The sequence below is a fragment of the Anopheles merus genome, chromosome 2R (genome assembly GCF_017562075.2).
Source record: "Anopheles merus strain MAF chromosome 2R, AmerM5.1, whole genome shotgun sequence".
NCBI classification, from domain to species: domain Eukaryota; kingdom Metazoa; phylum Arthropoda; class Insecta; order Diptera; family Culicidae; genus Anopheles; species Anopheles merus.
The window spans coordinates 17,122,976-17,148,633 of record NC_054082.1 but is presented as its reverse complement, the minus strand read 5'-3'; the positions used below and the strand labels follow the sequence as shown (position 1 = coordinate 17,148,633).

The 25,658-nt window shown below is 50.5% G+C and overlaps 3 protein-coding genes across 7 annotated transcripts in view; 1 reads left to right on the top strand and 2 right to left on the bottom strand.

Annotated features, from left to right (window-relative positions):
* The first annotated feature begins 107 nt into the window (after positions 1–107).
* LOC121603744 (actin-interacting protein 1) lies at positions 108–4,469 on the top strand. Its single transcript, XM_041932942.1, has 5 exons — positions 108–271; positions 1,405–1,526; positions 1,617–3,026; positions 3,100–3,250; positions 3,325–4,469. The coding sequence occupies exons 1-5, from the start codon at positions 256–258 to the stop codon at positions 3,435–3,437; spliced, it is 1,812 nt and encodes a 603-aa protein (XP_041788876.1). The 5' UTR covers positions 108–255; the 3' UTR covers positions 3,438–4,469.
* Positions 4,470–4,530: 61 nt separating this feature from the next.
* Positions 4,531–25,658, bottom strand: part of LOC121603742 — a 34,650-nt gene continuing 13,522 nt past the window's right edge. For all 5 annotated transcript variants that reach the window (XM_041932937.1, XM_041932941.1, XM_041932940.1 and 2 more), the window contains 7 exons: positions 14,986–15,536; positions 13,364–14,446; positions 12,343–12,473; positions 7,854–8,352; positions 7,008–7,778; positions 6,800–6,891; positions 4,531–6,724 (listed from right to left, as the gene is read on the bottom strand). In XM_041932937.1, coding sequence (XP_041788871.1) covers positions 5,738–6,724; positions 6,800–6,891; positions 7,008–7,778; positions 7,854–8,352; positions 12,343–12,473; positions 13,364–14,446; positions 14,986–15,109 — 3,687 coding nt within the window. In that variant the 5' untranslated portion in view covers positions 15,110–15,536 and the 3' untranslated portion in view covers positions 4,531–5,737. The remainder of the gene's footprint in view (positions 6,725–6,799; positions 6,892–7,007; positions 7,779–7,853; positions 8,353–12,342; positions 12,474–13,363; positions 14,447–14,985; positions 15,537–25,658) is intronic.
* On the bottom strand, positions 9,244–11,658 carry LOC121603746 (cilia- and flagella-associated protein 157). The gene has a single exon (XM_041932943.1). It carries the CDS (start codon positions 11,059–11,061, stop codon positions 9,271–9,273), a length of 1,791 nt encoding a protein of 596 aa, XP_041788877.1. The 5' UTR covers positions 11,062–11,658; the 3' UTR covers positions 9,244–9,270.

Below are 25,658 nucleotides of genomic sequence, written 5' to 3'. Positions count from 1 at the left end.
CCAACGTTTGCAGAAACTCAAGCGCCATATACTGCTTGCTCGACGCGTGTGTAGACCGCGCTTGTGCTGCTTGACGATTCGCAAACCGAACTTTGACAGTCGGCGCTCTTCTTTTCCTTATTAGTACCTCCCATTGCTTGCCGTGCGGTGTACGTGTGTATGTACTGCTTGTGCCAACAACAACTAATTTCTCCGTGTGCAACAAATTCACGAACTATTTTAGCTGGAATAAATCCGTTTCACTGAACTGCAACCATGGCCTATTCGAATAGTGAGTATTCTTTCTGGAAACGATAAAAAAATCGCGTTTGTGTGCTAGCCCGTCTGTGCCCGTTGTTTTGTGAGTCATCCGGCATCCCGCTCCCGTCTGTGTCCGTTCCATAGGCGGACGAGCGTTTTGGAACGGCCGAACCGAACGGTCGTCCCCGCCGTGTGTGTGCGCGCCGGGAAAAGGTTGTTACCAAATAAGGAAATTATGTTCGTCACCGGGGGCTGTCCGTTGAGGGGAGGGGAGGGAGGGGGGCATGGTGCCGGAAACGGGCGGACGTTGTGTGCCGTATAGCCATTTACGGGACTGACTGTGGCCCGCTATTGCTTTTGAAGGTGATAAAATAGGAAGAAAAAATAAAATTGCAAAATGGCAATTTTCGATCGCCCTTGCCAAACTCTCCCCCCCCCCCCTCGCCTGTTTGTAGCGCGCTTATCGTGAACGGTCGCGGGAAGTGATGAGTAATCAACGGCATTTTAATCTCGTCGCATGAGACGGCAATGAACTCGGCAGTTTTTTTTTCGGTCGGCCTTTTGTTGTGAAGCTCGCTTCGTTGCGTTTAGTTGAGGATATATTTGGGGCGAAGAAGCATTAACTAATGGCACTTTTCCACCGATGGTCTGTTAGCCAGTGAGGGAAAAAAGAAAAAAAGGAAGGAATGGAAAACCGGGCGGTGTTGAAGTTTTATAAATAAAACTCACACTGTCGACTCACACTCGCGCGCCGCCGGTGGTTGTTGCAGCAGCACCGAATGCACCCGCAACGAAATTGGGTGATGCACTCTCCGGTTTGAAAATCGAACGGAAAGAGCGGGATTTAAACGAAAAGTTTACAATGCTGCGTTTCGGTAGAATTTCAAAGGTATGTTTTGGTTTGCACATTCGTACACAATCTGTTTATGGGGCCCCATCTTAACCGAGCCGCTACCTACCCATAAACTGTGGCGGTGTCCATGGAAACGGGAATTTCACGGAGAGTGCCTCGTGTCTGTTGCTCGCAGACATACCACACCCCGCACGACCATTCATAGTGTGCAGCGAAGCATGCAGCGCGAAAGCAATCTTGTCTTACCTTCCGATTAAATGTGCTCTCTATTGGATGTTCCTTCATCTCACCCTGTCCATTTTACGCCACAGAGTTCATTTACGCAACGTTGCCGCGAACACAGCGAGGCCAACCGATCGTGCTGGGCGGTGATCCGAAGGGCAAGAATTTCCTCTACACCAACGGCCATTCGGTGATTATCCGCAACATCGATGTGAGTATTCAAGGCGGCCCTAGCAAACACAGCTGCACATCATTGCAATAACCCAATTTATTTCTCCCCCACCCCCTCTAACACCTGCAGAATCCGGAGATTGCGGACATCTACACGGAACACTCGTGCGCGGTGAACGTGGCCAAGTACTCGCCGAGCGGGTTCTACATCGCGTCCGGCGACGCGTCGGGCAAGATCCGCATCTGGGACACGGTGAACAAGGAGCACATACTGAAGAATGAGTTCCAGCCGATCGGGGGCCCGATCAAGGACATCTCCTGGTCGCCCGACAGCCAGCGGATCGTGATCGTGGGCGAGGGCCGGGAGCGGTTCGGGCACGTGTTCATGGCGGAAACGGGCACCTCGGTGGGCGAGATTTCGGGCCAGTCGAAGCCGATCAATTCGTGCGATTTCCGCCCGGCCCGCCCGTTCCGCATCGTGACCGGCAGCGAGGACAACACGATCGGCGTGTTCGAGGGGCCGCCGTTCAAGTTCAAGATGACCAAGCAGGACCACACCCGGTTCGTGCAGGCGGTGCGCTACTCGCCGAGCGGCCACCTGTTCGCTTCGGCCGGGTTCGATGGCAAGGTGTTCATCTACGACGGTACCACGTCCGAGCTGGTCGGAGAGGTTGGCTCGCCGGCGCACAGTGGCGGTGTGTACGGGGTCGCCTGGAAGCCGGACGGTACGCAGCTGCTGACCTGCTCGGGCGACAAGTCCTGCCGGCTGTGGGACGTGGCGACGCGCACGCTCATCAGCGAGTTCCCGATGGGCAGCACGGTCGACGATCAGCAGGTGTCGTGCCTATGGCAGGGCGACCACATCCTGTCCGTGTCGCTGTCCGGGTTTATCAACTACCTCGATGTGAACAATCCCACCAAACCGCTGCGCATCGTGAAGGGCCACAACAAGCCGATCACGGTGCTGACGCTGAGCGACGATCGCAGCACGATCTACACCGGCAGCCACGATGGGGCGGTGACGAACTGGAACTCGGGCAGCGGTACGAATGATCGGGTGGCGGGCATCGGGCACGGCAATCAGATCAACGATATACGGGCGGCGGGCGATTTCGTGTACACGGCCGGCATCGATGACTCGATCAAGCAGATCAGCGTGGAGGGCAACACGTACACGGGGGTGGAGGCGAAGCTGGCCTGTCAGCCGCGCGGTATGGACATACTGAAGGAGAGCAACACGGTTGTGGTGGGGTGCGTGAAGGACATTACCGTGCTGCAGGACAGCCGGAAGGTGTCGGCGCTGCCGATTAGCTACGAGTCGAGCAGCGTTAGCATCAACCCGGAAACGATGGACGTGGCGGTGGGCGGTGACGATAGCAAGGTGCACATCTACACGCTGAGCGGTGGCCAGCTGACGCACAAGCTCGACCTGGAGCATCTTGGGCCGGTGACGGACGTGCGCTACTCGCCGGACAACAAGCTGCTGGTGGCGTCCGATGCCAACAGGAAGGTGATCCTGTACAGTGTGGCGGATTATAAGGTAGGGAGGCGGTGTGTGTGTGTGTTCGCAACAACTCGATGGGATGCTAATGACTTCCATTTCCCTGTTACAGCCACCGCACAACAAGGAATGGGGCTTCCACAACGCACGGGTGAACTGTGTCGCCTTCTCGCCCAACTCGGAGCTCGTCGCTAGCGGTTCGCTCGATACGACCATCATCATTTGGTTCGTGAACAGTCCCGCCAAGCATACGATCATCAAGAGTACGTATTTCAATCGCTTAGTGATTAAATAAACAATTTGAAAAATTGTTCTAATCCATTTGTCGGCCCTTCAGATGCCCATCCACAGTCGCAAATTACGGGCCTTGTTTGGCTGGACAACGAAACGCTCATCTCGACCGGACAGGACTGCAACACGAAGGTTTGGAACATCGAAAATGTCGCATAAGCCAAAAAGATACCTCTTCCTCCCCTCATCTCCCTATGCTCCCCTACGTGGGGGGCACACACATTTGCACACGCTAAAGAAAGGGAAAAGGATAAACATTGATAAGAATGCTGCGGTGGAAAGTGATGCGAACGTTGTTGCTTGCACCTTCCTGCCCGAGTTGAGTTCTTTCCTCTTCTTCCTTATTTATTTGTGTAGCATTGTTTCCCTCTTGTTACCTTACGATGGGTTCGAAGGAGCGAACAATTCAACCGTTTTTTGGTAAAATGGCTTACAAGCCGACCCTGGAGTGTGTTTGTGTGATTTTAGTATTTGTGTTCCTTTTGCGCATTCTTTTGCTCCCATCCCTTGTTTTGTGTTGTATTAATGCTGAATGTATTAGCCTACCTTTCCTGCCTAGTATTGCCAATGGATTAGCGTGAAGTGAACAAAAATTGGACGCTAAAGCAAGCCTAAGAAGGGAGCCCCTATGAAGACCTATTCTTTTAGTAAGAGTCCCGGAACTCGATCACCTCAAGCAACGCCCATCATCCTTCCTTGTGTGTTAAATTATCTGTTAAATTCTCTGCAGTTTTTTTGTCGTAATTTTGTGCCTTCCTCTCTCCTCTGTCGATAAAGTGTTTCCCTCCCTCTCACGGCTTATTGTGCGAGCGAATCGCGAAACCAATCAAACCAAAACCTTCGGTACATGCAGGGCAGTAGTAGAGTGGCGCATCGCGGCTTGAATAGCGAATGGGGGGAAGAAGCCGCAGAGTGAAGTGACATTGCATTTAATTTATTATCTTCATTTTGTTGTACTAAAAAAGCAAAAGGAAAAAAAAACACACCGAAGAGCTCGCTTCTTTTGCGCAACCATATACCTTCCCTTTACGGTGGCGATAGGACGATACGGCTTTTGATTTAGATGATCCGGTGATTTGCCCCTACCGCAACAGCAACAGCAACAAACAAAAACATGAACCTTGTCTACATATACACGTAATTTTTTATAAGCGAATAAACACGGAGTTTTTTTTTTCAATGTAAATTAAACCCATCGCCTTACTTAAAAAGCAAACCGCTCCGAAAGATGCTGACGAAATGTTTGTTCCAGTTTTGTCTTCTTTATTTCTAATCTTTCAATACAAAATTGCCAAACGAATAGTGTTTTTTTTTGTTCTTCTTCTGCTTCTGCTGCACATTGGATAACGAATAACGCAACGTGGTTTCTTTTTGCTAGGGGATGTGTAATTTCCTGTCCCATATACATATACATTCTATACGCGTGTTACACAGAAGTGTCACAATTTTTGATTGATTCCCAAAGTGTGTTTTGTGTTGATTTTCCATTGTAATTATGAGTTTTTTCCCCCTCATGTTCTTACGCTTACCAAACGAAGTGTTTCTCTAAAACTTAGCCACTAAAATAATGCACTACGTCCAACGAAAAGCAACGGAAAAGAGGCGGCGACGACCCTCCCCACTATACATGGGGAACGTTCATAGCTTAGCGCACACATATGAAAGTGTCTATCTATATTCTAAGAGCGTATATACGTGTCAAATAAGCGCATCGAAAGTAAGCTTTAAGAGATTGCAGAAGGTTCTGACCCTTGTTCTTCTTTTGGGGTTTCCTTAATAATTTCTTTTGATTAAATAAGTTCCTCTGTTATGGTACGCTTCCCTTAAATATGTCCATCGCTAAAAAGTCTAGTTGAAGATGACCTCTTTTTTTACAGTGCGCCATCGCTAGCGCGTAATGCAAACCACCAAACAATCCAAAGATGGCGCTTCAGATTCTCTGGAGCAGACAGATCCGTACGACCGCAGAGGCAGTACTAACTCTACCTATTTACACTTTCATCAGTCTCTCGATACAAACGCACTGTGTTGCTACTACACTACACGCTTACGGGTCCTTCAGAGCGTGTCCACTAACGGAAGGAAAGAGCCGAAGGTTCTTACACCGGGAGAACAGTAACTTGCTATGTTTGTTCGTCTATAAACAAGCTGGGAAATGATAGGCTGTGTGTAAAACCTACCTTACAACTAAAAGGTTCCTTCGGCTGTTGCACTTGTCTGACTAGAATGGGAATACACAACGTGTTTTTTTTTGTTTGAAGCGGGTTGATGGCAATGTCTCACTATAGTTCTGTTGGATATGGGTTCCAGAGATATATCGTAGGTTATTAGTTGTACTTTTGCAATTCCGGCGTGTTCATATGTTTGAAGTTGAAAACGGGGTTTGTTTCACTGCTGTATGGGAGTTGTACAAACGCGAGGAGAGCTTCGCAACCAACGTGTTGGCATCCGACTGTCCATTACTGTACGATCTTTTCACCATCTCCAAGTAAAATAGCTGCCCCTGTGGTGGTTTGATACTTGCCGTTGGTGTTGGCGTCCGTCCCCAACGATGCTTGCTGCTTTGCTGCACTCGCCGACACAAGGATGGTTCCTCCCTTGGGACGATCGACATCGAACCCTCCCGACAGCATTTCGTCTCCATTTTTCTCCTCTTCTTCCTCCTCCTCCTCTTCGTCAGCCTCATCGTCCGCGAAGGCTATGTCGGCCATTTCATAGAAATCGCTAATCTGCTTATTGTCCACCGGCGACTTGGTGAAGGACGTTTCCTTCTCCCGCTCCTCCGTCGACTCGTCCGACGAGCTTTTGCGGACGGACGAGCCCGACCCGTTATCACCGGCGGATCCGCTACCACCACTCCGCCGCACCAGTATCAGCTCGTGCAGCTTTCTGCGCTTTTGCCGTTCCGCCGGTGCCTTCCCATCCGTAGACGCACCACCGTCACTTTCCGAGCAGATGTCGCTTTTGGAGATACTGCTCGAAACGATCACATAGTCGTTACGCTTCTGCGCTGCCAGCTGATGGATGAGTTCCTCGCTTGGTGTCACGCTGTCACTGCGCGACTCGGTGCCACCGAGGCGCTCCTCACGGGCACGGTTGGCGAGCTCCGTCAGCTCGTCATCATCATCATCATCACCGTCGGAGGGTCTGTGGTCCTCATTCTCCGAACCATCGTCAAGCGGCGGTATCCAGACGAGAAAGGCTGGATCCATGCCGAGATAGGAACCGGGAGCGGCACCCGCATTGATCACATTATAGTCGTAGTAATCTAGCTCCATGTCCTGCTCGGACGGTGCACCGAGCGAGTAGTCCGAACCGGCGAGCAACTTCTGGAGGTTGCGCTTTTCCTTGCTTTCCTTTGCGTTGCGCGCCCGCACAGAGGTGCCAGTGTTGCGCCGTGCCAGGGGGCTGCGTATACTCGGGTCAAGCGGAGGAGAGCAACATTCCTGCGAAATGGGATTTCACATGATTACAAGTACAGTGATGTGAAGTGGGACAGCATAAGCAAAGGCAACACTTACTGCATCCGAGGGACTGACGTTGGTCAGTGTGGCCGTACTGGTGCTGGATGTTGCCATCAAGCAGGTAGCACTCTTTACGAGTTGATCTCCAGCTGTAAAGACAAAATCGGAGTTTACAAAACTGTTCAACAAGGCTCATTCTTCCCACTTAACGCAACAAAAGGTGGAAATAATACGTTAACTTCACGTGCATGTCCTGTTCGCTTACTTCTCAGCTTTTCGATGTGCGCTTTGTTGCTCTTTCCACCCACCAGAGGCGTGTTTTCCCTATTCAACGACGAGTAAGCCGAACTGATCGTTGTCGATCGTTCATCGTCCGTGTCTTGCACTTCCTTGTCCGGTGACAGCCGCTCAAGCGATGGAACCGTCTCTTCACCCTTCGGTTTGTTGAGATCGTTTAGACTTTGCAGTGGCGTCTCTTCATCGCCCGCCTCTCCCCGATCGTGTGGCTCACGATCCTCGCCATCCGTCGGTATGCTGCGATCCTGCAGCTCTAGCACGATCTCGGTACTACCGTCCGATCGGACCGTCTCCGACAGACTGTTCGCAGACTCCAGTGCGTACTCCACACTTTCCCGGAAGCGTTCGTGCCGGATGGTGGTCGTCACCCGGGGACGCAACTTCACGTACGATACAATCTCCGAGATCAGTGTGGTCGTCGAGACGGCCCGGGATCGGGGCTGCATTGGACCGCCACCGGACTGATCGACCGATTGGTTCGAGCCGAACAGTGTGTGGGCGGGCGAGTCGGCCGCCTCAATCCGGCTGGTGGCGAGCTCGTACTTCCTATAGCGGAAGATGTACTGCACCACGAGTAGAAAGCTGACGAACACGATGAAGCAGATGAAGGCGATCGCACACACGTGGGCGATCGTGAAGCTGGTGTAGCTTTGCAGGCTGGCCACGATCGGCATGATCACCTTGCTAGCGATCGTCGTACTGTTACCGGTCGGATGAAGTGACACTGCAGGATCTAATTCTGTTTTGGATAGAGCACCAGAATTGACGTAAATCAGATCGTTCTACGCTTCAAATGCTCCCCCATTGTACTTACTGATTTGTTCGGCTTGGCCCAGAAACCCTGCATTGCAGGATTCGTCGTACTGTTCGCTCTTGCGGGAGAAAAACTCCACCAGCAGCATATTTCCCGTCGCTTCCGCGATCGCGCTGGCCGTTTCTGGTGCCGTCCGATCCGCTCCGAACTGCAGCAACAGCTCGTCGGCAACCGAATCCCCGTCGCGTATCTTCAGCCACTGACCGTCACACGGGAACTTCTGGAAATCGATCGACATCCGCACCCGACAACCTTCGTCGCCCTTGATGAGCCAAAGACTCCGGTCGGGACAGCTGTGCGAGGAGGACCCGAGGAGTCGCTTCGGCTTCACCATCCCCAGATGGATGACGCAGCCACATCGGCAGCCGGGCCCAATCTCCGTATTGACGTCTTCGATCTCGAGCGGCAGATTGATGCCACCGATGGCCGGGCTGAACATACACTCCCAGGAATCGCCGGCCGTGTCCAACCCGCAGCGCTCCGTCTGCACCGAAGCACCCTGTGGGAAGACAGCGAGAAAAAGGGTGTATTGATGTGCAACAGGATACAGTAGGCACTGGGGAGTTGCAGCTATACAAATTCTAGAAAGGGATAAGAGGTTATTTACTGGCTACTTGGATGATTTAACCTCATTCATTAGTATGGTGAATATGTCAAACAACTGCATTGATTCCTGGCCCCGGACAGATGCGCGATTATTTCCTTGAACGAGGCAGATCGAGGTACAGTTCTTGAATTGGAGGAAGTATAATATCAGTTGTTAGCCAGATTGTTGTCAGAGTTGAGGTGGGAATCAATTCCAGGATCTGTATGAATTCTGTAAGTACTCTGCGTAAGTTCCAGGACCAGTATAAGCTCAGAATCAGTTCCAGGACTGATTTCGTTCCGGGATCATATCCTGGACCGGCATGGGATCAGGATCATTTCAATGGCCGGTGTGGAGTTCGAGGATTGATATGGGATCTGATATACGTTCCACGACCTGTTCGACATCCGAGCTGGGTTCAGGATCTGCTCCACATTCGATATAGGTTTAAGATCGGTCCCAAGACTGGCACGGGATCATAATCATTTCCAAGACCGTTATGGGGTCTGGATCGTTTAGTTCCAGGACCAATGTAGGTTCAGGACAAATTCTAAGGTCTGTAAGTTCCATGACTCGTAGGGGATCTGTAAAAGTTCCAATATGGAAATGGGTGTGGGATCAATTCAAGGACCGCTAATAGTTCCAAAACCATTTCTCTCGATGAGCTCCCTGGATTTAAGAGGCACCTGCAAATTATCTTCAAACGACCTTTGCACGCATCCTGGGGTTATTACCCATGACATTATAAAGCGTAGCCCCTTGTAAATCAAAACTTTTGGAAAGAAAAACGGGAAACACACAAACTATTGTAAACACAAATGTGCTTTATTCTCAATCCGAATCACTCTTCGATCCAGCAAACTCGATCGTTTCATCCTCGATCGATTCTGGTGCGTCTACGATGATGCCGTCCTTATCGTGCCCCTCCATGCCGGCACCTTCGAGCAGCTGCTGGCTTGCCTCGTCATCTCCAAACTCCCCATCGTCCTCCTCGTCCTCGCGGTCGTCACCGTGCTGATCCTTTCTCTTCCGCTCCCCATCCTCCTCTTCATCCTCGTCTTGTTCCTCTCCGCTTACACCCTCCCCTTCTTCCTCTTCCTGTTCCTCGAGCGATTCGTTCGAGCCCAAAAACACCAGCCTCGAACCACTGACCACATCGATGATCGCTGCCTCATCCTCACCCGACCCGACGAGCGTCGTTTTGCTAGCGCCGTCCATCCGTTCTCCTTCGCCCACCGATGATGCCGTCGTGCTGGAACTGATAATGGCCGATTCGCTTACTTCCTCTCCCCCATCCGCCTGTGTCTTGCGCAGAATGGTGTCCATCGATTCGCGTGGTATAACGCCGAGATCGCCCTGGTCGTACACCTCCGCCAGTGAGGCGACAATCGTTTCGACCGACTGGTCCGCCCGCGACTGCATCTCCAGCTCGTTCAGCGTGCTGAGCAGATCGGCAATCAGCCGCTTGCGCTTGATCTCCTGGTACGGCAGGTCGGAATCGGCATCCTCCTCGCCCTTGAACGCCGACCGTACCGTGTAGCGCACCGTCTTCAGAATGTCCGCGATACGCTCGAACTCCTTCCGGTGGTGATCGGACTCGGTGCGCAGCGCTTGCCGATCGGAGTTGATGTAGTGCACGTACTGCTCCAGCACGCGCACCTTCTGCCGCAACTGGTTGTAGTCCTTCCGGGTGGTGCGGTTCTCATCCTCCAGCTCTTCCGCCCGCAGCCGGAACGCGTTCAGCTCTCCATTCTTGTGCAGCACCGTTTCGAACTGGCCGGTGAGCTGCTTGATCGTTTCCAGCCGCTCCTGGCAGGTCTGCATCAGCCGCTGCTTCTCCACCACATCGATCTCGGCCTGGTTGCGCAGCTCCGTGTTCTGCTTGCGCAACTCCGCAAACTGCTTCTGCATCCGCTCCTGCGTGTAGATCATCCGGTCCATCTCGTTGTTTAGCGCAATGTTTTCCCGCACCAGCCGCTGCGTGTGCGCCGCGACCCGAATCTCCGACGACTTGGTAAACTCGGTCGACAGCTGCAGCAGCTTGTTCTCCACGTCCTTGCGCAGCCGGTCCTTGTCCAGTATGACCTTCCGCTCCATCTCGTACAGCGTCGACTTGTGGCGCTTGTTCTGCTCCTTCAGCTCGCTGTCCTGCGCATCGAACTTGGCCATCAGCTCGTCCCGCTGCTGCCGGAACTCTTCCATCGAGTTCAGCTTGCCCGTCAGCAGCTTAATCTCGGACGTGAGCTGCTCGTGCATCGCCTTGTACTTCCCGTCCAGTGCGTTGATCTGTTTGCGGCACTCCTCATTCTCCTGGTCCCGAACCTTCGACAGCTCGCTCAGCTTGTCCTCCAGCTCCACGATGGTGCCCACCTTTTCCTGCAGCGTCCGGTCGAGGTAGGCCGTGACGTCCGCCCGGTCCTCCTCGATCTGTTTGAGTCGGCTTTCCAGGTCCTCGTTGCGCTCCTCAATCTTGACATTGTGCGTCCGGAGGCGGGCCAACTTTTGGTTCAGATCGTTGATGGTAATTTCGTAAAACTGCCGATCGACCGCACTCAGCCCATCGACGGGCTGTATCTCCGGGACCGCCTTTTTAGGCTTTTTCGGCTTCTTTTCCTTCGGCATTCTAGCGGCAAGCCCGGAACTAGGAATTTAAACAAAACACTCGACGCGCGAAAACGTTCTAAACTGAAGTGAGGGCACCGCGTTCGGTAAGGCTGTTTTGCACCTTCTCTACTGGTACGGTTACCCCTGGCAACGAGTGTCGCTGCCGTATCGATTAAACTGCACCGGTATCTAAGCTGGAGGATAGCAGGCCATTCCCATCGGCACGCGAACGGGCAGGCAAAGAACCGCGTCCAGGGCATTACCGTTTTAATCGAGGAAAACGGGAACGTTTCGAAAGGTTGTGCGAAAAGAGGCGCTGAAGCGGTGGAAATTGATTGCCGACACATACGAGTAGGTACAAGGTGTAAGGGTCCCAGACAGCTGAAGTTTATGTGCATATCTACACGAAAAACCCATGCAGTCTGGATCCGTTTCCTTCGCAACGGCTTCATGGAAGCATACACACACGCAAGGCTTCGTCGGTTCGTGGCCCAGTGTGTACCACCAACGGCGGCAGACATTCCGACAAAACATTGATGTACTGCTCGATGGTAGTACGGAAGCAGGTGTGAAGGTATGTATGGAGGTGTGTACGTTGGCGTTTTGAAAGCTTCACGCGGGACTTTAAGCCATGTTTATATTCCTTTCCAGTAAAAAGTTCGAGCTCTCTAGTTATGGCCTCGTGCAATGGTGGCCCCTTCTGTTCCTGTCGAAGGTACTGCAAAGGACGGCATGCAAGCAGGCAGCTTGCTTAAGTAATTCCAACTTCTACTGGAATCCATTTTATGACCACTCCCCGTTTCGTGATAGGGGAGAAGGAGTATCCATTAGGGGGCCACAGTACGCTTTAGCGGGGCGAGAGTACACTTCGCCAGAGCTCAGAACCTGAGGGGAGCAAATTAAATGGCCGTGGTGCAGTGTTGCGGGAGGTTCCACCGTACCCTGAATTACCGTTACACGTGTTGCAGTCGATTCGAAAAGAAGGTGTATTAGTGTATGTGTGTTGGTGGGTGGGTTGGCTTGGGTGCAAATTATAATGCCGCTCCCTTTCTTTCCCTTCCACCATCCTAAAACATGTTGCATGTTGTTCGGGCACTGGCGGTGAGCCAAAGAACACATTGGGACATTCATCGTCTCTTCCACCAGGAAAAAAATCAATACCTGCAGCTGTGGCAGAAAGAGTGGTGGATAAAGTTTTCAAACCCGTGGAAAACAAACCAACCACCGTTTGGGCTGCCGGACATGACCCACGGACCCAGCGGTGGGCCCCATGTTGGGTAATTTAAGGGGTGTACTTACCTCGCAAAACTTTGCACCGTACCGGGGTGGCGGCGAGTCACAAAATCGATAGCGATTTCTAATGCCACCCCGGCAGGTCGTCGAACAGTGCGTCCAGTTGCTCCACGGGCCCCAACCGCCGGAATCGGATGCTATTAAATCGCCAGAAAACGAAGAGGAAATAAAAACATGGAAAAAGAGATGTTAATTAGTGTTGGGTAAAGTAGCACAATTAAGTGTGCTGTGCGCACACGCACATTGCCTTTAGTGTGCTGTGCGCACTGTGCGCACAGTGCGCACTTGGAACCAGTGCGGAAGTGCTAGCACAGTGCTAGCACTTTCGCACAGTGCTAGCACAGTGCTAGCACTTTCGCACAGTGCGCTCTCTGAGCACAGTGCGGAAGTGCTAGCACAGTGCTAGCACTTTCGCACAGTGCGCTCTCTGAGCACAGTGCGGAAGTGGTAGCACAGTGTTAGCACTTTCGCACAGTGCGCTCTCTGAGCACTGTGCGAAAGTGCTAGCACTGTGCGGAAGTGCTAGCACTGTGCTAGCACTGTGCGAAAGTGCTAGCACTGTGGTAGCACTTAAGGCACTGTGCTGTGCTGTGCGCACAGTATGGTGTGCTGTGCGCACAGTGCGCACAGCAGCACTTTACCCAACACTAATGTTAATACCCAAAAGTACACCAAAAAAAAAAGGAAGAGGATTGGAGCAAGGTACAAGTACGAGCCCGGACCTGGAAACGATTCAATCAAAATTAGATTAATTCATCCGTCACTCATTTTCGACAGGATCGACCTCGGCCCGCGCTCGGTGGACACTTTGGGCGGTCGATTAAAATTTAATTTCGGAAAAAACGTGGCAAGAAACAAAACAAAAAAAGGCGAACGGATGAAGGAACCATAATCCACCGGCGTCATAATGATCAACCAAACTCGGTAATCGTTTGCCTTTTGGCTGGTACAGTAAATGGTGTTGGTGGGAGAGTTAGTCACTTAATCCCTGGAGCTTTGTCGCCTTCCCTCTGTCCCGCACACTCACCTGAGACCGGTAGCGTCGGTACGCAGTCCATCCGGATGTCGGCGACCGCGCCCGATATCGCCTGACTGACGTACACGAAGCAGTACTCGACGAACTTCTCGTAGAACAGGTCGCACTCGAAGTACAGCGAGTGCTGGCCCTTGCTAACCCGCTGCTCGGCAATGTAGTGCAGCGAGGTCGGTGGCGCCAGCGACAGTACGTCGGCCCGCAGCTTCGCGTACACCCGGACCCGGTCGGCCTGGTTCAGGATGCAGGCCGGATACTGGAACAGCACCCGTATGCCGGGCCCGTGCGGATCGCACGGGAAGATGCTGCGCGTGTGCACGGTAAAGACGTACTGCTTGCTCCAGTCCGTTTGCAGTAGGGCGCGGGCCTGCAGCAGTGACGCCATCGTTGGATCGACCGGCTCACCGGGCCGTGGTTTCAGATGCAGCGCGTAGAATCCGGCCAGCCCGAACAGATCGCACCGAAAGTTGAGCGTGCGGGAGCGCGGCAGCCCACGCACCTGCTCGGTGTAGAGGACCTGCGCCCGGGAGAAGGGTTGCGAGCCGTTGCCGTGCACCGTGCAGGACTCGACCGATTTGCCACAGTAGAACAGCTCCAGCCAAAGCTCGGGCAGATCGAGCGTGTCCGCGCCGTGCGCTGGGAGTTGACAGTGCGCACCGGGGAACTCGAGCAGTCCTTGGATCTGCTGCTCGGGGTAGGTTTCGGTACGGTTCGGCACGATCGCTAGCCGGACCGGGGGCCAGCTAACGTTCAGCGGCTGCCGCAACCGTTCGTCCATCTGGTGGCTGGCGTTTTCCTCGAGCACGGCCAGCTCGTAGTGGCCGCCGTGCAGGAAGTGGTAGCACGGTACCTTGATCTGCGTCACGTTGTGGTTCGCGTCGACCCGGAGATCGAGCGTGGTGGCCACGGTTCCGGTTCCACTGCCCGGCAGGTGGCGCGATATTTCCAGCCGCAACCGTTCGACCGTGGCCAGCTCGAGCGGATCGGCATGCAGCTGCACGTCCAGGTCGTCTCCGAGGGCGGTGTACGCGGCCGGCAGCACCAGTCTGCCTTTGCGCAGTCCACCAACGAACAGGGCTGTACGGAGGAAAGGAAAAAAGGAGGTCAACAGCGAGAAAAAAAAACCTTGATATTTGTTAAACCGCATGCACACATGCAAAAAACGCCCCCTTTTTGGACAACGATACACAAAGGGAATGTTTAAATAGGGACAAGGCTCTGCCATGTGTGTGTGTGTGTGTGTGTGTGTTTGGTACTGTTTTTGCCAGTACTCTTGAGGGACAGCAACACATTTCCACATCTGACACCAACCGTCCATGGACATGCCTGGGGCGTTGGTGGTTGGGAGCGCGTGTGATAAATCAAAACTATATGGCTCGCCTACGATGGAACAGAACTGGGTTGTGCTGGCGTGTCTTTTTTCCCCACTGTCCGTGTGTCCATCCACGTGGAACCGTCCATCACGGCTCCCTCCTGTCCTTCCTCCCCACCCCCACTGTGGCAAAGTTTTAAATTACGAGTAGAACAATGGCGTAAAAAGGGGTTATCTCTCGACCGTTTCATGCCATTCCCGTCCCGGTTCCATAAATCCAACCGTCCCCCACCCTTCTACTTACCATTGTGCAGCAAAACGAGCAGAATATTTATGTAGAGGAATGTTCCGGATGCAGTAGGGCCGGGCGTCCGGCGTCTACCGGGCCACCAACCGGCAACCGGTTGGCCCAGAACTGTACGCTGCATACTGGCTGCCAGGCGGCCAGGCTCCACCACTGCTACAACTACTACTGCTTCTACTGCCACTACTTCCCTCGTCCACTGGGTGGTATGGCCAGCACATGGGGCCTGCCGCTCGGCACAGGAAGGAAGGTGCCCGGAATGTTCATCCTACATTCTCGTTCGCTTTGCCCGGGTCTCGTCCGCTTTTGGTGCTGCGGGGAGCCTTGCTCCCGGGGGAGAGCCCGACCGGCTGTTTCGTTTCCTGAATGGCAGCCAGCTACTTCCTGCAATAGCGGCCGCGCGTGTGTGTGTGTGAGTGTGTCTCTGTCCCCCGGCGAGGGAATTCTTTCCCGATGGAAACAAAGGCAGCGTGTGGGTAGACGACGCACGATGAGACCTCCTGATAAGGCACAGATTTCGACGACAAATCCTCGACAAAACGATGCTGATGCTGGATAAAAGAGGTGCAAAGAGAGGAAGAGAAAGAGAGAAAAAAGCTTCAGTTAAATTGAAATCCAAGTGTGATGTGGGAATGTGATTGTGGAATTAGCAATAACCCTTAAATGGGTGAGAAGGCGAAACATAATTGCTCTTGGGAGGGATTTTGTTGTTGTTTTTATTCATTTTTTTTGCATTTTTAGGTAGAATGATTTTTGAATGATTGATAAGAATGGTAAATAATTCCAAAACAAAGGCTGTTTTCTTTTGTTGTTGTTGTGTATAGGCAAAGACGCTTCCCTTCAACAAATATCCTTTAGTGGGCGGCAGAAGCTGTTCTAAATTGCTATTAAAATAATAAATGTAATTTAAGTGTAAATATTGAGGAATGCAGTATGCTCTCTTTTTGATGTACAGAACACTACAGTTTGAATGTAATGAATGTGATGTAAATTATAATAAGCAAACTAAATATTTCACGTGCTCTTTCACTCGATCACTAAATGGACCTTAGCTTAGCATTCAGAGACGCGGCTTTTCTAATTAGATCGTTATTGGAGCAAATTATACCGATGTTCCGAGCAGGAATTGTCAAGAATGCAGTGGAAACTCGATATTTCACAACCATTTTATAATCTTTAAACAGTACAAACATGGCTAGACGAATAGTAAATCTGTCTCGTTGGATGTGCATTAATCGCACGTAGCACGAAAGGAAATTAATTCTGCCACAATAAGTCATATTTAATACATATTTTTTATAAAAAACAAAACATCTTAATTCTCATATTATATTGATATTGTACAAACATATTTAGTGGACCTTGAAAGACGTCATACACTTAATATAATTCAAACTGGAGCGGCTGTAAAACACTTCCATAAAAATGCTGCATATCTTATCAGATTTAATTAGAGCTTTACATACAAATTCTAATTAGTCAGCTTCATTACATGTCCAATAAACAAAGCTCTTTCTATGACAAAATAATTTACATTCCACTTTTCCATGTTTTTCCTGAGAGCATACCTGAGGCAATGGGAAATATGAAGCCATCATCTCGAGGGTTAGATTAACTTACGTGTCGTCTTCGCAAAGCGAAAGCCCTCACCATCCCCTCACGAAGAGTACGAGGAAATTAAGTGAAAATTAATTTAGAACCAAAGAGACGCAATCGACATTCGACAGCAACCTCTAGCAGCAGCAGCAGCAGCAGCAGCAACCTGTCCCGACAAAAGGCACACCGATCGTAACGATAGTGTTCCAAGGAAATGGTGCTCCCTTCGCGTCCCGGGACGATTTCCGCATGGACGATTGGGCCAAGCAAGCCAAGTAGTCAAGAAGGAGCAATTGGAGAAAACCAGGGGGGAATCCTTATCGAGCAAGATTGTGTAATACTATCCGGCATTAGGTGCACACAGCAGAACACGATGGCCGGTTTGTGGAAACAGGTGGAACAGCAGGGAAGAATTTGTGTAACGAGAATTGATACTTTTCATTTACCATCGTGCTGCAAAACGGAATGCGCAAACCCTACAGCTCAGCTTGGCCTTTTGCCACCTTTTACCTCCCCCTGCCCAAACGACAAGACAAAGAGCGACGGGTTTTGCGACATCCGATCGGTGTGTGAATCGGACCGGCGTGGCGGCGCGCGCCGGGAGAAACGTTTGCAGGAGAGGTCAAAGTGTAAAATTAATTAATCATAGGTTTCAGTTTTGCCCAGCTGGTACGATAAACGTGACCGGCTGCTTCACCGTTGGAAATTATGATGATGATGAGACGCGGGCCAGGGGAGAAGGCAAGGTAGAAGCAAGCCATCCGGGGTCCTCCCCCTCGAAGGAGAGACAACTTTGTTAGTTGCTTTGTTTTGGTCGTATTGGAAACTTCATCCAATCCCCATGTCTCCGTGCTCCTTTGTGTCGTTTGTGGAGGGGCATCGAATCGAACACGGTACTGGCGGCATCGTCCATCTATCTGTCATCGAGATATTTACAGCATATCTACTGAAGCACACGAGGTACGAGGTTTTGTTTTGTTGTCTCAATGTTTGTTGCCTCCTCCATCGAGACTTACGGAGGAGGGGCGGACTCTGTAAGCACGCAAATGATTTATGTGTTTAATTTAATCTCATCCAATTACGCGCGCACCGAACGTGTGTCTTCGATTTAGTGTGTGTGATCGTACGGAAATACTGCTTCGTTAGTACATCGATTCATTTAAATGAGTGTAACTCTTCATTGTAATGGCTTCCCAAAGCCACGCGCGGAAAGGCAAATTGTGCTTGCAAACGCGCATCCCCGTGCCTCCAAAACACAACAACGCGGGTGAACGTGAATTTAATCAACCTTCTTGAAGCACGTCGCCGCCGTGCCGAAATGGCAGTGCATAAAAATCAAAGGCACACAAAATACACTTGTGATGGCAGCGATGGCGCGAAATGGCCGTTCGAAATACGATTAAGCTGGGGTATGGTTCGCAGAAGCAAAAAAAAAAAAAAAAAACAGCGGGGACCCTTGGCGCCCACAAGGTAAAGGATTCCAGCGAATGGACCCGGGGTGTTGGCGGCCGGGAGTGGTACAAGTTGTACAACAGATATCGATTTCATATTTCAAAAGATGTTATCTTAGTCGAGCGGTGTGGTGTTGTCGGCGAAATTAGATTCTTGGAAGTTTTCAGCCGGCGATGCAAGATTGATAAGATTAGGAATGTAGCGGAATGTCTATCTAGCAGGTTCTGTCAGATGGTGAACGTTGCGTTGGAATTGGAATTTTGAAGCGATTTCGATCCGTGTCTTCAATCTTTCGCGGTAATGCATTTTACAGGCAGATAATGGATTTGGGAAGCATGATTTTTGAGTGATGCGGGGTTGTTGGAAGAAAAACGAAAAGATCTGGATATTTGGAGAGCCATCAGACAAAATACAAACATGCAGAATGTAAATCCTTGACATAGGATCGTATAATTTCGGTACAAAATTCAAACAATGAAAGGCAACAGTACGTTTCTGACAGTTTTGACCTACACAATTTTGAATGCTCACAATGAAATTCTTAGGTACAAACTAGACCAGAATTTGCCTTGCTCTGTGGGAAATTAACAGTTGCGTGCACGAGAAATGAATGTCGCACTTCCCGAGAATCCTTGCGACTCTAAAGCAAGCCCTCCTGCAGATATCCAGGCACTTCTGGCAGCAGACCCGCCATCAGGGGAGGTGCGTGTCATTTGACGTTGATGTTGTCAAAATGAATACAAAGTGACACAAAGTTCCGAGGAATTTCTGCATATTAAAGGCATCAACAAAGGCATACAAGGCTGCTTTGTAAGGGTAAGAGTCCGTTTCTAGTACCGTCACGATGAAGTTCAGCAAAGTCTGCTGGGTTTTACCCGTAGAAACAAGGGTAGTAAGAAATATAGTGTGTATAATGACTCATTTTCAAAATGAAACATAAGTTGGGAGAATGGTCTAATAAGTGAACGTAAAACAGTTCTTATTTCTAACAAAGAAGTATGCATTAACATGAGTTGCTTCCTAGACTAAGAGAGATAAGGTCGTAAACTTTGACTTTAGAAGACTCAAAACCCCTTTCCGAAAAGTCTTACAAATACGAACAAATCTAGTGTTACAAAACCGGCAAATAGACGATGGGGGGCTCGCGCGCTCCGCTTAAGAATTGATTCCCTCCGGCCGTGTAACAGTCAACGCCTCTATCCAACTGACCACTCGACCGCCTCTCGGACAGCCGTGCTTATTTGTAATATAAATAAATCACAAGCTAACCAACCATAAAATTGATAATCCATGATTTGTGTATTGAGTTTTATTCCATTTCTATTGACAACACCAGAAAAAGCCTATTTTCACAATTCACCCACACACACTTAATCTTATTCTATCTCGAACGATATAACAAATACCCAATCACAATGGCTCACGCAAGCAGAGATGTTGGGCTGATTAGACGATTATAATTGAACAACTAGAGAGAAAAAGAAAAGAGAGAGAGAGAGAGAGAGAGAGAGTTTTTGGGGGAGAAAAACCATCACCAGTCAGCACATTTTAATCTGACAGCATAATAATTTCTCAACTTTCCCCGTGCCACGCTAAAACCAGTGCAGCATTTATCACAATCATTGGCATCTTGGTTTTGAAAACTTAAGTCGCATACATCATAAAAATAAACATTTTTCTGTTGTTGTTACGCAAAACGAGAGCAAAAACGAAGTTGGGGAGTTTTTTTTTTCAATTAAGTTTCGGTTGAACGGGGGAAGAAACCCATGCAGAAATGGATAGAGAGACAAGGAAAGAAGGAGTGACATAAAGATATAGCAGACACGTGTGCGGTGGATCAAAACTTCTTAGACGACAGTGCGCTATCACACTGTCTAACACAGACACATACACACACGCATACGCATATCGGATGGAAGCAAAGCGGGCAAAAAAGAAAAGTGTCACCCAAACGAAAACAAAGCCATTTTCTAAAGTTTCCCGTCAATTCGGGCAAAAGAAAGCAATGGATAAGAAGAAGAAGAAAAAAACAAACGACCCCGGGATTCAATTATTTCATGTCAACACACTCTAGCTCGAGTGACAATGGAGAGTGGGAGAGAGGAACTTTTTTTGCAGCACAAACGGAAACGTAATTCGTTTACAATCGAAAGGCCCCCGGGTGGGGAAGGGTAAATATAAAACGGCTTCCACCACCCACCCTGAGACCGTAGTTGGAGATGCTCAAGAAAGGAAGCAAAAAAAAAAAAAAGAAAAGAAGGACACACCAAAATGACCGTGCAATTGGTTCCAGCAGCAATTTGTTTGCTGAAGCACTATAACTATCCCTTGTGCAGGAGAAAGGTACACCACCGTTCCTGGGTTACGGTTCCGGACACCCGGGCTACACTTTTTCGCTCCCTCAGTTGCATTAATCACTGCGTGCAGTGAAGTCTACACAGCGAACCGTCGAAAGGAATGGCAAAGAAGAAAAAAACACACAGCAATCTCACTTTATCACCTCCGAAGAAGAAGAAGAATGCAGCAAAAGTAATTCGTTTTATATTATCTCTCCGATACACATAAGCAACGGGGAGGGTTGGAAGGGGCAGTGGATACCAAAGGATGTCTCCATTGTGCAAGAAACTAACCAACCAACGGCCTCTTTTTCGCCAACACCAAACGAGGACGAGGCCGCGTGCTAAGTGAGTGCAATCATTTGGCGGGAAAAGTTTGTTCTGAAAGGGCGGGGGAAAGGCTATAAATTTCATGCAAACATTCCACTCCCCTTCTATACTATTACCCCCCCCCCTACCCAACCCACCTTCCCCCCCCAATGGGTGGGGTTTTCCGGGTAGTTTGGAGTTTCCCTCTCCAAACGGAACAGGCCTTCGCGGTAGAAGATCTGTTTGCGAAAGAAACACACGCGCACAAACCTTTATAGAAACAGTAACCAAAAGTGGAACGTGTTGGTGGTGTGAAAACATGCCGACAAACTTACCAAAACGGATAATGGTGCATACACACACATACACACACCAACACACACGTACAATCCATTTTGTCCTTTTCCAGGTTTTCCACCGGCGGGCGCAAAAAAGTTCGTAAATTCTATCCACTCCATCAATTGGTGGAAAAAGACGCCGGGTTTTCTACGGCCGAGCGACCAACAGCCAGCACAGGTCCGGACCGTCTTCTTGCACGGGCCGCCGCCGTTCCGGGCGCAATAAATTATTAATTTGGGACCAAAATTAACACAAATATTGCGTTACAATTTGCGCTACCACGCAACCAGAGTGACAGGCGGAAGCAGCAGCAGCAGCAGCATTTGGGGTTCGTTTCCTTCTCCCGTCAGCTTCAGAGTCCTTTTTGGTGTGACGACGTGGAAAACAACAAGACAAAAAAAGTGAGCAAGGAAGCAGGAAACAAGTCACCTAAACCGTGACGAAAGGTATCGTCGGCGTTGGAAAGGGATGCTGCTGCTTGCTGCTGGGGCGTCAATGAAGGATTCGCTTGCCTTCGTCTTTGCGTCGTCTCCGGCACCATTATCCACTTGACTGTCGCTGTCGTTTGTAGTACGGTGCCTGCTTGTATGTTGTGCTGCTCGCCAGGATTGGGAAGCCGGTGGGCTACACCATTGGACAATAAACGCGTATGTACGTCCCCCGTCCGTGTTTCGTGATGTTTTTGGGTGGCGTCAGAAGGTCGTCAGACTAAACCTTGTTTGCGGCAAGGGGGGCGAGGGCGAGGGCGAGCATGATTTCAATAACATGAAATAACCCCCATCGAAGGAAGTTGTTTGCGGGGAGAGGACGACCAAGAAGGCGGAAAGCATGAAGCATGAATCAACAATAGCTGCAATTGGGGAGGAAGAGCGAGCGATATAAGAGCCACAATCTAGCATGGGGTCGTTTCCTGGAATACCTTCGCCCGGGTGGTCGCGAAGATGCAAGATTTTCCCCACTACAAGCGAAGTGGCTGTACCGTAGTGTCTTCTATCAGCCGACCCCTTTCGTTTGCAACGCCACATAAAGACACAAAGGGATGCAAATTAAATGAAATGGCCACCCAGTGTTTTGACTGGATAGATCGGGCCCGGGAAGCATCTTGCCGGCTGCGCGAGACTCTTGCCAGCGGATCAGCGTACCAGACAAAAAGGGGTTTTTGCATGAGGACTACCCCCACTGTTCCCTTGCACGTTGAAGAGCGCTCGCAGCGGGTTGCCAATAACTCTCGAGCCGAAGCCTGCGCCAGCCGAGGGAAGGTAAATCCGCCTACAGACCAGCCGCCGGATGCACGAACTCTCCCCTTCCCCCTGGATTTGTCTCGTTGGGTGTGTGTGTGTGTGTGTGTGTGCCACGACCTGGCATCGGAACCGAACGGTCCGGAACCCAGTGTGCCAGCTACCAGCGAAGGGAAAACCAGGGAATGGAATTATAAATCCTGCCGCCACACAAACACACACACACACACGCGCAGGGACGACTGCCATTAAATCTGCAACTGCGCGTGCAGTTCGAAACAGCAACGAATCGATCGGTGGTGGTGGTGATGGTGGCGGTGGTGAAGGACTCCGTTTTTCCCTCCCGTGTTCACCCCCACGCAGCGGAAAGCGGAAGCACCAAGACTAGCGGGAAAATAATGGCCGGTGGCGACGGCAGCGCTGTGGTGTGTGTGCGTTGCGCACCATAAAGTGTTTCCGTAAAGTAGGGAGAAGAGAAAGATTACTGCCATTCCCGGACCGTGGACGAGGGTAAGTTTGCATTTTAGGCTGACTGACTGTGTGTGTGTGTGTGTGTGTGTGTGTGTGTCTCTGTGTGCGTGAATTTCCTCCTGGCAAGGGGAATCATTTCCATTGGGTTCGTCGCTTGTGTTTTTTTTTTGTTCTCTCTTCTCTCGCCGTGCTCGCTGTGTGCTGTAAGGATTGATTGCACATTGGGTTGCATGCTGAGTCCGTGAGTCGGACTGCATCACCGTCCACTGCTGGGCGCAACTGCAACGGGTAGCAGTAGGCTTTGCGCTGGTACACAGGGGATGGGATCGTGCCATCGCCTGCTGCGCGCGTGTTCAATTCATTCGCCAAACACGCACACAGACGGAAGCAACCCCTCGAAATCCAGGGGCCGGGAGAATGCGCTTCGTTGCGCGGCACTTGGTTGGTGGTGTAGTGGTGTAATAAATATTACATTTTTTTATATCATTCTTTTACTCTGTGTGTGTGTGTGTGTGTGTGTGTGTGTGTGTGTATGGCCACACTCTGCGCTACAACTACAAGTGGGTCCGCTAATGGTAATGAAGCTATCATTAACTAGAAAATTACTGCAATCAATAAGAAAACAATTTTCCCGCTGCCCAGCAGGCAGTTTGAGTGGAAGAGAGAGAGAGAGAGAGCGAAAGAAAGGGAGGGAGCGAGCCAGAAAAATAGTGTCCCGTCTGGCGCCTAAAGTTAGGCTAACGGTAATGGATCATCGCACGATTGCAGGTGTGCTGCAGGAGAGTGTCGGAAACGTAATGCGCTGCGGAAACAAACAAAAGCTTTTTAGCGCTAGTTTTCTTGAGCGAGGAAAAGTTTTCCAAAACACACACACACACACACACACACACACACACACACACACACACACACACACACACACACACACACACACACACACACACACACACACACATAAACGCACGTGTAAAAGTAACGAACAAGTGCCATAAAAAATCCGACAGCAAAAGATTGAACGTATCAGCCCGGTGGTAGGGGTAGGGAGGGAAGCAAATTAGCTCCTCCAACCTAGATAAGATCCCGCAGGAAGCATTTTCCCCGTTGGCATCTACTTTTTTTTTGTGTGTATCAGTGTATCTTTTGCACCTTTTTACAGCACCGTTGAACCGGTGAGCCGAAATTGAATATTTGTGTTCCGTTTAAAAGCGTTGAATGGGGAAAGAGAGAGAGAGAGAGAGAGAGAGAGAGAGACAAGGCAAAAAGGCGCACCTCCCTTCCGAATGTCAGATTTCACACTCCAAAACGCGCCACTAATCGGCACGCGGGACAGGAAGTAAGTAAGGAAGTGAAATCAAATCCGGATCGTTGTGTGTGTGTGTGTGGGTTTTATCTCCCATCCCTTCCACCATCTATCTGCTTTTTGCCACAGCTTTGCCACTACGATATTGTGGATTTTCATCCGATTCTTACCTCCGTTATGCGTGGAAAAAGCATCGCCCACGTCCTCCGAGAGGACGATTGTTATCTTCAACACACACACACACACACAGGGAATGGGGTTGAAAAAATGAAAACAAATCACAACCAGCGAGGGAACAACCGAGAAACCTGCGGTAATGGGAAAGAATGACAGCATCAGCGGCTCACCTTCAAGCTTCAGCGCGATTCTTGGTTCGATGGTTTTGTCCCACACATTTTCTCGATTTTCACACACAGTCGTCGATTTCCTTATCTTTTCCTACACGTGACACGTGAAGTCGTCCTCGTCACCGAGAAGAAGCTGCTTGGCCGCTTCCCTCCCTTTCTCCCGTTTCACCGCAATTTCGGGTGTGGGGTTTGCTGTACCAATTCCCTCACTGCCCGTAACGCGCCGTCAGAAGTCATCGAACTCTTCCGCCGGTACTGGCCGCCGGACTGGCAAACCCTCCGTTATTCCATGCCCGTGTGTTTGTGTGTGTTTTTGTGTGCCGTTTTTTTTTTTCATTCACCCCTCTACACTCCTCTTCGCAGCGGCAAGCCCAGCCAGCCCTTCATCCGAACAGGGGCAATTTCATCCCTGTCAGTTTTGTGCCGCACACAAGGCGCTCCCCGTTTGGTTCGGTTTTTCGGGGCTTCCCTGACACGGGAGTGATATATTTTTAATGGGTAAAACAACACCCGGAGAACGGGGATGACTCATATGTGTGTGTGTGTGTGTGGTGGCGGTTCTGCACGATAAACAACCCTCAAGTTGCCGTGTCCGGGAGGGTGGGTGCGAGTCCAGGGGAATGTAGATGCCGTCGGGAACTGAAGAACTCAATATATATGTATCCTTCGCCCGTTCGTTAAGAAGGATGGATTGAAAACTACCCTCACACACACACACACACACACACACACACACACACACACACACACACACACACTTTGGCAGGTCCCCGTAACGATGATGATGATGATGATGAGGATGAGGCTTTCCGTATCGATACATTCCGGTCGGAGTGCGGGCGAGTTTGCACCAACCCTCTACACTCGAATCCGGGTTTGGGCGGGAAGTAGGCGCCAGCCAGCTCAAACACAACAAACAGCAGCCCTTTCCATTTTCTCCCGTGCCGCCTTCTGGGTTGCTGTGCTTTGCGGATACGGATTGGGGCAGCTTTCATGCCGTTCAATCGACCGTACCCGGGAAACGTTTTGATTTTGTGTTATTACTATTTTTCCAAACTACTTTCCCGCTCTCCCGAACGTGTGGCTTTTCCTTTCCGCTTTGCGGGCGGTACGGTACGGCCAGTGAGGGGTGAGTCCCTGTTTTTTTTTTCATTCCCTCCAACCTTTTCCACCTATCCAGCTCCTAACCCACACCGTCGTTCCCCAGTTTGGTGGCGTCGAAAGGAACGAAAACGCTCTATGTCCGGCTTTTGGATCGTATAGCCCTACACCTTTATGGTCCCTC

What these genes read in the sequence shown, in the direction of transcription:
- LOC121603744 (XM_041932942.1), top strand. An exon ending in TGATTATCCGCAACATCGAT is followed by an intron (nt 1,527 to 1,616) that starts GTGAGTATTCAA and finishes TAACACCTGCAG; the next exon opens with AATCCGGAGATTGCGGACAT. An exon ending in CAAGCATACGATCATCAAGA is followed by an intron (nt 3,251 to 3,324) that starts GTACGTATTTCA and finishes TCGGCCCTTCAG; the next exon opens with ATGCCCATCCACAGTCGCAA.
- LOC121603746 (XM_041932943.1), bottom strand. Translation starts at nt 11,061, where the DNA reads ATGCCGAAGGAAAAGAAGCCGAAAAAGCCTAAAAAGGCGGTCCCGGAG.